This window comes from Poeciliopsis prolifica, unplaced genomic scaffold (genome assembly GCF_027474105.1).
Source record: "Poeciliopsis prolifica strain line A6 unplaced genomic scaffold, Auburn_PproV2 SCAFFOLD022, whole genome shotgun sequence".
NCBI lineage: Eukaryota > Metazoa > Chordata > Actinopteri > Cyprinodontiformes > Poeciliidae > Poeciliopsis > Poeciliopsis prolifica.
Genome location: NW_026562397.1, coordinates 8,121,351 through 8,132,829, shown reverse-complemented (window position 1 = coordinate 8,132,829; position 11,479 = coordinate 8,121,351). Strand labels below are relative to the sequence as shown.

At 44.2% G+C, this 11,479-nt stretch overlaps 1 protein-coding gene and 1 long non-coding RNA gene across 2 annotated transcripts; one reads left to right on the top strand and one right to left on the bottom strand.

Moving 5' to 3' along the window:
* The first annotated feature begins 264 nt into the window (after window positions 1-264).
* Window positions 265-11,243, top strand: six5 (SIX homeobox 5). Its single transcript, XM_055045608.1, has 3 exons — window positions 265-2,159; window positions 5,007-6,373; window positions 7,233-11,243. The coding sequence occupies exons 1-3, from the start codon at window positions 1,474-1,476 to the stop codon at window positions 7,892-7,894; spliced, it is 2,715 nt and encodes a 904-aa protein (XP_054901583.1). The 5' UTR covers window positions 265-1,473; the 3' UTR covers window positions 7,895-11,243.
* On the bottom strand, window positions 3,341-5,199 carry LOC129369935 (uncharacterized). Its single transcript, XR_008607003.1, has 3 exons — window positions 5,072-5,199; window positions 3,522-3,571; window positions 3,341-3,431 (listed from the first exon to the last, which is right to left on the bottom strand). It is a non-coding gene; the product is annotated as an uncharacterized LOC129369935 (long non-coding RNA).
* Window positions 11,244-11,479: the final 236 nt, after the last annotated feature.

Here is an 11,479-nt window from a genome sequence, read left to right as displayed (position 1 = left end):
TGGGCCAGTGGATGGTGATAGAATATGAAGAATTACAGCTTCTCTTTGTCCGCAATTTGGTGCTTTTATCGATGAAGAAAGAAAACTAAGCTAAATTGTAAATTTGTTCAATTCATTAATCCTCCTGCAAGGTCACATAAACATTAAGAACAGTGCAGATTAGTGGTAAGGATATGGGATTAACAGGAAGAGGGACAAGAGAAATCCCCTTAACCGGCATATTTACCTGAATATTTACATTCTTGTACTCAGTGGATGCAGGTCTCCAGAGATCATCTAACACAGGGATTGTCATTCTTCCGTATAGTTCAGGCTTTTATATATTTTCATCATCTTCTATCACAACGTAAACAAAAGCAAATCATGAGGAAAGCAATGCATCTCTGAAGACTCATTCATTTGTCAAATAAATAAATAAAAATTCCTGTCAAATGCAAAAATCATCTTGATCCATATAGCTGGTGGAGCCATTTTGGCCTATCGGTATGTGTTTGTGCAGACTGCGTTGGCATAATGCTCAACCGTTTGATCCAGTGGGAAAAGATAAATCATAAACGATGTAAGGACTAATACAGCTGCAGTTCTGGTATCTTCTGTTTTTATGCAGATAAGCCTTCATTTAGGAGTCTGTTTAGACTCATTGTTGTGCAGGAAAAGATTTTAGCTCTCTTTATTCTTACAATAGCTAGCAGACACTTGAAGTTTTGGGGGGTCATTTATAATTTCATCCATCTTTCAATAAAAGCCCTGTTCCATCTTGAGAATAGTCGACCCCTGAGCATAATGCAACCACCGTGTCTCACTTTGACCCAAATGTTCACTCGCACCTGGAAGAACGACTACCGGCAAGCAAACACAGTTATAATGGTGGAGGTAGTGAAAATACCTCCACCATGAGCTGCTCTAATAGTAGAGCTAGTGGTGAGAAGTAGTGATAATGGTGCCTTATCCATTTTGTTGCTGATAAAGCAAAAAATGATGAGACATTTTTCACCAACTTAAGACAAATAAGATGGACACAAAATACATTGTTTACAGGAAACAACAGAGGTCACTGAATACTTTCAACAAACTTTTACATGTCAAAAGTTTACAGTTATCGGGCGCCTTGTTTGCCTCTCCGTTGCCGCCCTGGGCGACTGCCATCGAAAGTTCTGGAAGCGCGTATGAGCGCCGATGGTTGTTCAGAAATGCTAGGGGCAAATTGGGCTCCTGAGACACACAGTCCCTGTTGGAGTTAATTAAAGCTGCAGCTTGAGATCACATTTGGAAGGGGTCGGATCGTGCCGACAGCAGTGGAGAGGAGAGAGGGGCGTGTCTGCTCCTGGCCTGGAGGCACATTAATCGGTCTGCTGGCGGAGCGGAGGACGGGAAAAACGCAGCGCTGCGGAGGGAGGGAGGAAGAGAGAGAGAGGGAGGGAGAGACAGGGGAGGAGGAACTACTAGTGGGGGGAAAAAAAAGTTAAAGTGAAAATGGCTTCCTTGTCTTTAGAGTCTACAGAACAATCTGAGAACAGCCCAGAGGAGCCGTCAGCAGCCGAGTCCAAGGAAGACAAAGAAACCGCTCGAGTGTCGGAACATCTGCTCCAAAGTTTCCAGAAGTCGGCCCTGAGTTTCTCCACTGACCAGGTTTCGTGTCTGTGCGAGGCCCTGCTGCAGGCGGGTAATGTGGATCGCCTGTGGAGGTTCCTCTCCACCATACCTCCTGCGTCCGAGCTGCTACGTGGCAACGAGACGCTGCTGAAGGCCCAGGCGCTGGTGGCCTTCCACCGGGAGGAGTTCAAGGAGCTGTACGCCATCCTGGAGAGCTACGACTTCCACCCTTCTAACCATGGGTTCCTGCAGGACCTGTACCTCAAAGCCCGCTACAAGGAGGCGGAGAGGTCCCGGGGCCGCAGCCTGGGCGCCGTGGACAAGTACCGGCTCCGGAAGAAGTTCCCCCTGCCCAAAACCATCTGGGACGGGGAGGAGACCGTGTACTGCTTCAAGGAGAAGTCCCGGAACGCTCTGAAGGAATGTTACAAGAGCAACAGGTACCCCACTCCGGACGAGAAGAAAAACCTGGCCAAAGTCACCGGACTGTCCCTCACGCAGGTCAGCAACTGGTTCAAGAACCGCAGGCAGAGAGACAGGACCCCGTCCGGGACCCACAGCAAAAGGCAAGGGCTGCATGCATACGCGCACGTTCAATTACATAAGCTGCAAACAGCGTCCTTTGTTTGGAAGCGGTGGAAACGCAGAAAGGCTCTTAAAACCTGAAGAAAAAACACAGCGCGCCCTCACTGGAGTGCGAAAAACGAGCCACTGTGTTTAGACGCTGGTTTATTGCAGTTGGTTTGGAAGCAGTGGAGTCACACATCTGAAAACCTGAAGCGTGTTGCTTTGTTGTGAAATGTGAGATCCGGATGGGCCCACGGTGGCTCAAGTTTCCTGAAACCCTGCACTGCGCTGCCGCCTTCAGAGTCAGGGAAACTAGTTGGTGGAAACCTTTCACCAGAGAGAGTGTGCGGAAAAGAAAAAACAAACAAAAACAACCCAACAACCCTGCAGAATCAGGTCTTGCACAGCCTGAGATCTCTCATTTTATACACTGCAGTAGGGATGGATCAGACCTTGTGGTGTTAATTGTCAGAAAAATACTGACATTTATTGATGCTCCTAAAGAACCAGCAGAGGGGAAAAAAGAGTTTAATGAGGAAAAGTTAAAGTAAAAAAAAAAAAAAATCCAACCACGCTGTCATAGAGTTTCTTAATAGGAAATCTCAATTTTATTCTGATTGGCATATACGCTGATCACATGTAGAGCAATATTTACCCACCGCCGTTGCCTAATGAAGATTTCTTGTTTTGTTTTTTTGTTTGTTTTTTTTGCACCCAGGCCTATTTATAACCAATTTCTACCAAATCTTATGGTAAAGCAACACTTAAAAAAAAAACAACTAAATATTGTAATTCTGGTCATTTAAGTCACCAAATTCACATTGAAATACAAAGTTAAAATCACACACACACACACATATATGTGTGTATATATATATATATATATATATATATATATATATATATATATATAGTGAGAGGACGTCGCGGGTTCGACGTCCTCTCACTAAAGGCCTGGCGACATTTTGAGAGAAAGAGAGAGAGATACAAAAAAGTCACAAGAAGAAGATACACAATATTGAATTTACAAGAATAGGACAGGAGATTTATTTCACATTACTTTGAAGAAAACTTGAAAGATCAAATGCCTCTCTCCTGCATTTTTGTCGCAAGCTCAACATAGTGTCTTTTTTTTAAATCATTTTATTTTGATCTCTTCAGAGTGTAGGACAGTAGATTTCCCAGTTTCTGAAGTCACTGCGTTGTGTTTTGTATCTCAACGAACCCTCCAACACAGCATCCATCAGGTCTGCCACCTTCAGCGTCTGACTCTGGTTGGTGTAATTAAAAAAAGTGACTCACCATCAGATAAATTAAACAGATTTGGTCGGAGGAGAATTCAACAATCGTCCTCAGCTTACGTATAATGACGTCCAGCGTACTTTTACTTTCTCATCGGGAATTCTTGAAACTGCAATTGGAAATGAGAAATGTTTGTTTTTAGTGGGGAAGGATAAGTCAGTAGCATAATAACCAGTAGCTTTTGTGCTGACTAATCATAGCGCAGCAACCAAATCAAATATGCTTCAAGAAGCTATTCAGTTTCTTGCAGGTCTCATCCAGTGGATCCAATCTTCACTGATTCAAAATTATTTTTATTGACTCTTTCTCCTCTTTTGTGAAAGAAAAAAATGCCCTGTGCAGTACTTGATAGAAGTAGCAGCTTTAAATTGAATAGAAAATAAAATTACAATATACACACTTATGTTTGGAAGCCTTTATCTGCAGCTTTTATCTAAGCTCACAGAAGTGCGTCAGAGAACATGACTCTGGTTTTATTTTCAGCCGACTTATATAGGGGGTAAAAGTGTGTGTGTGTGTGTGTGTGTTCTTGGTTTTTATTTAATGAAGAGTGGCGCTGATTCCTGTCTCTGGCAGAATAATTGGTGCATCTCTTGTTTCTTTTTGTTTTTTTTGCAACCAGTGTTTCTCCAAACAGGGGTGATCTGTTTGTGAAGAGATAAAACAGAGCACAGAGGGCTTATCTCAGTGGTTGTGGTGGTCCGGCCGAGCATCTCAGCGAATCTGTGTAGTCAAAACGACACAGACGAACCCAAACCAGCACCAGAAAGGATTTTTTTTAGGACTCTGGCTTCCTGCTTGCTGTCATGCCTGGTTGGTTATTAGGTTGGAGGAGCAGGGCGTTGAATAATGGTTGACTGTGCTGCGGTTTTAAAGTAGAGGAGAAACTTATACACATTTTCTTTTGCCTCTAGAAATATGAGCTTTAAATCCAACCAGCACAAAATCTCTCTGATTTACATTCAATGTCTATCAGCAATTCAACACAAATGATTGCGATTTTCAATACTGCCGTATCTGCTTTTCATCAAAACAGGAAGGCAATAACTCTCTGTGCACTGCGAAAACACAAAGTCCTGCCGAGTGTTTTGGTCTGGTTTCCAGTGCAAATATCTTGGTACAATTCAAATAAGACAAAACTAATTGAAATAATTTTAAGGCAAGAAGTGCCTTGTTTTATGTCAATAATTCCATAATATTGATGAAAACGTTTCAGTTCCACTGGCGATTTATTTCACATAGAACAAGACAAAAATAAAATTACAATATACACACTTATGTTGAAAGTGAAATAATCTGCCAGTGGAAGTGAAACTTCTTCATCAATCTGATGGAGTTATTGACATAAAAGAAGCTCCTATATTTTGCAAAGAAGTTTATTGTGAGTCAGTTTTGTCTTGTTTCAATTGTTCCAAGATATTTGCAATAGAAATAGACCAAGACATTTGCTGTGACTTGGTGTTTTTGCAGCGCACCTGAACTTCATATTTTCTCAAAAGCAGAAATAATTGTAAAAATGTGTTTAATTTTGCATCAAATTTCAGTGAGTCCGATGGGAACCACAGCACTGAAGACGAGGCGAGCGTCATGGACGAAGCGGCGGACAAACCTGAGGAGCCCGTTGGCTCCGGGGCGTCCATCATCTCCGTCTCGGCGGTCCCCTGCAGCGCCGGGAGCCAGCTCATCCTCAACAGCTCCAGCGGCTTCCTCACAGCGCCGCAGCCTTTGCTGCTGAACGGAAACTCTCTGATCTCCGGCGCCGGGGCCGGCGTCATCATCAACGGCCTGAGTCTGGGTGACTGCCAGACGGTCACGCTGAGTCCTGTCACCACCAGCTCTCCTCTGATCCTGAACGGCGCTCAGGTCATAGCCAAACCGGGGGTCAGCGCAGGGCAGCAGGAGGCGGCGGGGGCCAAGGCGGCAGTTCTGAGCAGCAACATGCAATCTTCCGAGGCCTCCGCCATCGTTTCTCCTCCACTTCAAACCATAGCAAAGAGCGGCAACAACATGGATTTTCTCGTCCGCTGTGAATCGGAGGGAGGCAGCCAGACGGTGTCCCCGTCCTCCTCGTCTTTGTCGCCCTCCCCACCAGCTCTGTCGTCTCCCGTCAGTCTGTCATCTCTAGTCTTGACCCAGAACCCACAACATCAAGAGCCGCTCTCCCTCACAGCGCCTCTGTCTTCCGCAGGCGTAGTTATTTCTAACGCTCCCAGTCAGCAGGGGGCTTTTCCCTCGTCGGTTTCTTCCATCCACTCCGCCCCTCATGTCATCTCTTTGCCCCAAGTTGTGCCTTCCATCCACTGTGCACCAGTATCCCATCTGGTCCAGACGTCTTTAGGATCCCAGTGCCCTCAGCTCGTCCCAGTATCCCCACTCGCCTCGTCGGCTCCACCATTCCAAAACCCTCAAACTCAAAACCCGGGTGGCAGACCACCAGAGCAGCAGAAAGAGCCCCCAACAACTGTATCTGAATCTGCTGCGACTGTGGTTTCGGTGTCAGAGCTAAGCAACGCTGCCCTCCAGCAAATAAACTCCAAAATCCAGACTCCGCAGGTTCTCTCCGCGTCTTCCCCAACTCCAGTAGTGCCGGTGTCGCACACCAAAGGCAGCAGCACCCCTGCACAGTTAGTCTCTCTCTCCATGCCTCAGCTGGTCCCCGTCTCCTCCATCCAGACCTCCTCCAACGTCTCTTTCCCTCAGGTGGTGCCGGCCAGCCCGGCTCTCTCCGTCCCCTCGGCCGGGCTGCCCTTGCAGATCCTGGCTTCGGCTCCCGGATCCGGAGGGGCTCCGCAGACCCCGCTGCGGATAAACCCACTGAGTTCGATTCAGAGAGTGGGGAACCCGAGCAGCGTGGCCCCCGCCGTGCAGCTGCTGAACCCTGGGATCATCCAGCTGCCTTCCTCTCCAACAGGTAAGCGTGTGTCATTGGAAAATGAGATTTATCATTGGCCTTTAGTTGGATTCTTTGATGGGTTTTCATTTAACATATGAGGAATTAAATATATTTTGGATTCTATAAAAATGTAAAAGTTAAGTTAACCTTGAGAGGCAACAAATTATTTATTGTGGATCAGATCTTCATGGAAGAGTGCCAGACAACCTCTGCAGAAAGAAAGCAACAGAAAGTCCCATTAAACAGCTTGACATCCGGGGTCTTTTCACACCTGATCGTCTAGAAGATTCTGTTCGATTGGGGACTAAAACTGCAACATTTGCTATATTTTCCACTTGTGCGGTTCGCTTTCACACGGCGGTGAACCAAATAATTTGAAGAATCCATTCCCTCTTCTCGCCTGTGGGGGCGCTGCATCAAGAACCACTAAAGGAAATGAAAGCTGAGCACAAGTTTCTTTTTCACATAATGAAATATCATCAGGTTACCAGCTGGTGGCTGTAGGCTTCCTTCAGTTGTTTGCCATCGCCATCATATCGAGAAAGAAGAAGTGGGGTCAGATTTTAGTGGCTGTAAAATTTCTCTTTCATCTTTGGCAAAATAACACAAACTATTCTTCTATTGTGTGTGTTTGTTTAGGTTGTATTTACCCAGCAGGGACTCAGAAGGTCAAAGTTGATGGGAAGATGGAAGGAACCCTTGGAGGTTCCCATACATGCAGGCTAGATGTTGTAAAACATAATCAAAATCTTAAAATCAGATGAAATCATGTGTAATAACTATTCTACCATCTCCATAAAGTTTGTGGTTGTTCAGCAAGGTAACTAGCATGATGTGCATAAAGTCATTAAATCAGGATCATTGTGTTTTCCTCTAGGGAACCTCGTTCTTGGTGGAAGTCCTTATCTGAGTGTCCAGCAGGGGAAGCTGATTCTGACCATCCCAGCAGGGATCCAGCTCACCAGTTTACCCCTGAAACCAGTCCCAGACGCACCCACCATCTCTGCCAACGGCGTGGCGGGGCTTCTTGGCCCCTCCGCGCCCCCCGTGGCCCACCAGCCTCCGTCCGCCTCCGGCTCGACCGCCGCCGGTCCGGCAGCTTCGCCCTTGAACTTCATCAGCTCGTCCCCTCTGTACTGCGCTCCGGACTCCGCCGTCGCCACCAGCCAGGCGCTCGCGGACCAGCCCGTCACCATGACGACGCACAGCGCGCTCGCGCCGGAGAGCATGCTGGCCCTCGGCCCCGTGCACAGCGGCGTGGCGCCGAGCCTCCAGCTGTCCCAGCCGGCGTGGAGCCCCGTGTCGCTCTCCACCTCGGCCAGCCTGACTCTGTTTGACATGCGGGGGAAGGGCGAGCTGCCCGTAGACCCCGCCCTGCTCGGCCTGCCCGGCGGCGAGTCGCTCCTGCTGGGGAGCCCCTCGCCGGGGCAGGACGAGGACGCCAGGTCTCCCCTGGGCGACCCAGAGGAGATGGACGGGGACCCCAAGATCCTCACTCAGCTCCAGTCGGTCCCCGTGGATGAAGACCTGGGTTTGTAGTCTCTTAAAACTGTACGCTGGCGACAACAATCTCTGAATCACTTTCCGTTTCTCCTCACGACCCGACACGTTACCTTCACACTCTCCAAGCATATTAATGAGGCATGTAAACGTTTTAATGTCTTCACAGTCCTGACTGGCACTTTTGAGAGATGTTTTTGCAGTTTCGTTTTGCGGTGTTTGGCAGCTCCAGTCAGAACTTTGCATACGCTTTTCATGGATATCAACGTCACACCGGTTTAAAGATTTAATCCAACCATCCTTCTCACTGAAAGTATCGATTTATACCAGGGTCGTCGATGTTACGTAACGCATATTAACCTCATTACCTATTCTGACCTAAAAGCGTCAGTACAGAAAAGTGAATAGATCCACTTTAAAGAAATATAAAATATAGAAAATATAGTTTTTATTTCTACCAGCATATTTGTTTTAAAAGCATTAGATAGATATAAAATTATGTGTTTGTTTTTCAACCATAAAATGAATTCTACCTGATTATATCCTTTTTTGTTTTTGTTTTTTTGAAAGGGTTTAGCTTTAGACGAATTTTCATTTCAATGAGGCTGAAAGTGAGAATTTCTACTTGGAGAGTAAATGTTTCTCAGCCCAAAGATGAGGATTTGACAGCTAGATCTTCAATAAACCCAAACACACGGAATCTGAGGTCAGGAGAACAAAACGGGCCAACGTTTGGCTTCAGGAATGCCCTGACCTCAACTACGCTCAAAATTTGCTGAATATTCCTGAAAGCTCGGAGAGATCCAGAGAAAAACAACTTAAATGTGGTTCACCAGGAAGGTTTGTCAAGCATCCATGAATGCCTCCTCGCCCAGTTTTGCTTTGCATTCTAAGCTCTCCTGTAGTCAGAAACATAAACAATGAGTCGGATGCAGCTTTAGATGCAAAAATAATTACTAAATAAATGACATCGACGTCCATGATGAGTGTAAACGTGTCTGGAGACGCTTCGTTTTGAGGTTTTTCCTACTCGATTTTAAGGGAATTTTCTGCCGTTTTTAGCCACATTTAAAAAATACATAAATAAAAATCTTACTCGAGAGAGGAGTAGAGCTGGATGACATTTTGAGGAAATTCAACAGTACATTTTCCTGGAGTTTTTCCTCGGGGCGCCACCGAAAGAGAGAAGATCTGGTAAAGTGAAAACACTTGAGCATTTTTCAGCGAGAGCTTCTGGACTTTGACTCTTCCTCCGCCACCAACACTCCAAAATGAAGAGCATGAAAACCTTTATGCTCTTTATTTTGGCTCCTAGTTGCAAGGGAAACACAACAGTATTTCACAGATATGAACCAGTTACTGAAGTCTGGCGAACCAGCCAGGTTTGTTGCATTTTATGTAAAGTTGTTTTTCGTTTTTTTTTTTTTTTTTTTTGCAGATTTTGAATTGTGTGATTGAAATGATCATGATAATAATGATACAGGAGCTAAAAGGGTTTTAAGAACAGGTTATAACTCTATGCAATATATGTGTAGCATTATAGGACACTACGTCGCACAACACTTGGGAGATGAAATGAAGCGTTGACGTGCATTACACTAAAGCGTTTTGCTCTGATTGTGATGTTTCTCATCAAATGCAGCCAAAGTCTCAGTACAATGATGCTGATAAGTGCCTTATTTTAAACAGTATCTTTTTTTGTTTTTGTTTTTAATGTTATCTTGTTTTGTGTTTGTTACACCGTTTTTGTGTGACTTGTATGTTGCTGACCAGATCTTTGGACTTTGAAGAACATTTCTACGTCAGCTTGACCCTCTGTGAATTGCTGTGATACTTTATTTGCATGGTCGTTGCTCCATCTCATATCTTTTTGTTTTTGAAAAAAAAAAAAAAATCGTTGTATATTTTGCACATTTCATTCGCAGTAAAGTTTACGTTGACGCTCCCGTTCTGTCGTGATGGCGGTGGGACTCATTGGTTCCGGACGCTCCGGGTCCTTCGGATTTAAACGCTAAACCAAACAGGCCGTCAAAGCCTTTTTGCTCGTGTATGGTACATAAATGTACAGTGGATGTCAGAAGTGGACACGCCCCTGTTAAAACGGCAGGTTTTTGTGACTTACAGCTGCAGTATGTACCTTATTATTTTAAAAAAATGTTGTTTTTATTTTGTTTTGTTTGTTTGTTAGATATTTGTTGAAATTGTCACCATCTCAACTGATGATGAGACAGAAGTTCCTTGGAAAAAAGTCAAGCTATCCCACCTCGTCCCAGTGCTACCACTGGTAAAACTTTTAGGATTTAGTTTCCGAACTTCAATTTTCCTCTCATGAGGTAATAATCCTTGTCTGGGTTTTGAGGAGTGCTCTGAAGAAAAAAAAAACATCTTCAGATTTCTAGCAGACATTGGAAGGTTTTGGATTTAAACTGGGGGCAGAAAAAGCAAAGCCAGGTCAACATATCACTGTGGTTGTTTTCTTGTTTTCTCTTTCTTCCTTTAGTGATTGACGGTGGTTTTGCCAGACCTATATTTATAGGTTGCATCTGTTTGAGCTCATGACATACGATCACAAGGCGTTTGACGATTTCAAGGCGTTCCTTGACTTGTTTTCTCTGGAAGAATTCAACTTGGCTTATCAAACCTACACACTTAATCATCTGATTCATCCGGCAGCTGCAAACTGTGGCTTTAACGGAGCGATTAAAGTGAGGAACATTTTCTAAAAAGATGTCCCAACCTAATTCAGGACAATCAAATTTGAACAAAAAAATTACTTTGGCAAAATATCAATTTTAAGGATGTGCCATTTCAAATTTGTATATGTATATTTTTTCCTTCAGCTGAATTGTACGGCAGCTCATAAAGAAATGGAAGTTGTTTCATTATGCCAGTTATTTCTTTGTGTCCTAAAAATCAAGCCCTTTAACAGGCGGGTTTGCTTTTCAAATCCAGTGTGGACTTCAGTATTGCCTCCAGTTACAGTAATGACCTGCGTTTGTGATTTTTATGTTTTCTTCTGATTGGTATGTTTTGTACCTATTTAATTGCATGTACCAGTCGGTTCCCAGCTTAAAGTTAAGACTCGTGAAAACGGTGCATATAGGAAATCTCGGATAGCTCTGAGGTTTTTTTTAAACTCTAGTTTATCCCGCTGTTGAGCTTTAGTCGATGGAAACAGGACTGTTTGTTTTAAATATACCAAAGCATGCTTGTTTTTCTTTTGTTTGTAACCTTGAGTTGTTGTTGTTGTTACCAGTCACTTAACTCTTGATTTAACCAAAGATTGTGTGTCGGTCCTTTTGTGTTTTTAAAAAGGGAGATGTCTGTCTTTCAATGTTCTTCCTGTTTTGTTTCTTTTTGTTGTTGTTTTTTTTTTTTTTTTACTCAAATGCATTCTATTTTTTATATTACATGATACTGTAATAAACTACATTTATTAAAAAAAAAAAAAAGCCTGTGTCTCCTATTTACCCTTTGTTGGAGCTGTAGGGCTCAACCGACTCTCATTTGTTCAGGGATTTTGCCTAAAATTTGTCAACAAAATTTTATTCAAATGCCTTTCTGGGAGCCCAGAGCTTTCCCAGAAAGCTCTGGGATCATCCTCAGCTCAATCCAGAGCTTTCA

Excerpts from the sequence above, each read along its gene's own strand:
- six5 (XM_055045608.1), top strand. The coding sequence starts at position 1,474 with ATGGCTTCCTTGTCTTTAGAGTCTACAGAACAATCTGAGAACAGCCCA. Across the intron at positions 2,160-5,006 it reads TCCGGGACCCACAGCAAAAG|TGAGTCCGATGGGAACCACA; the intron begins GCAAGGGCTGCA and ends ATCAAATTTCAG. Across the intron at positions 6,374-7,232 it reads GCTGCCTTCCTCTCCAACAG|GGAACCTCGTTCTTGGTGGA; the intron begins GTAAGCGTGTGT and ends GTTTTCCTCTAG.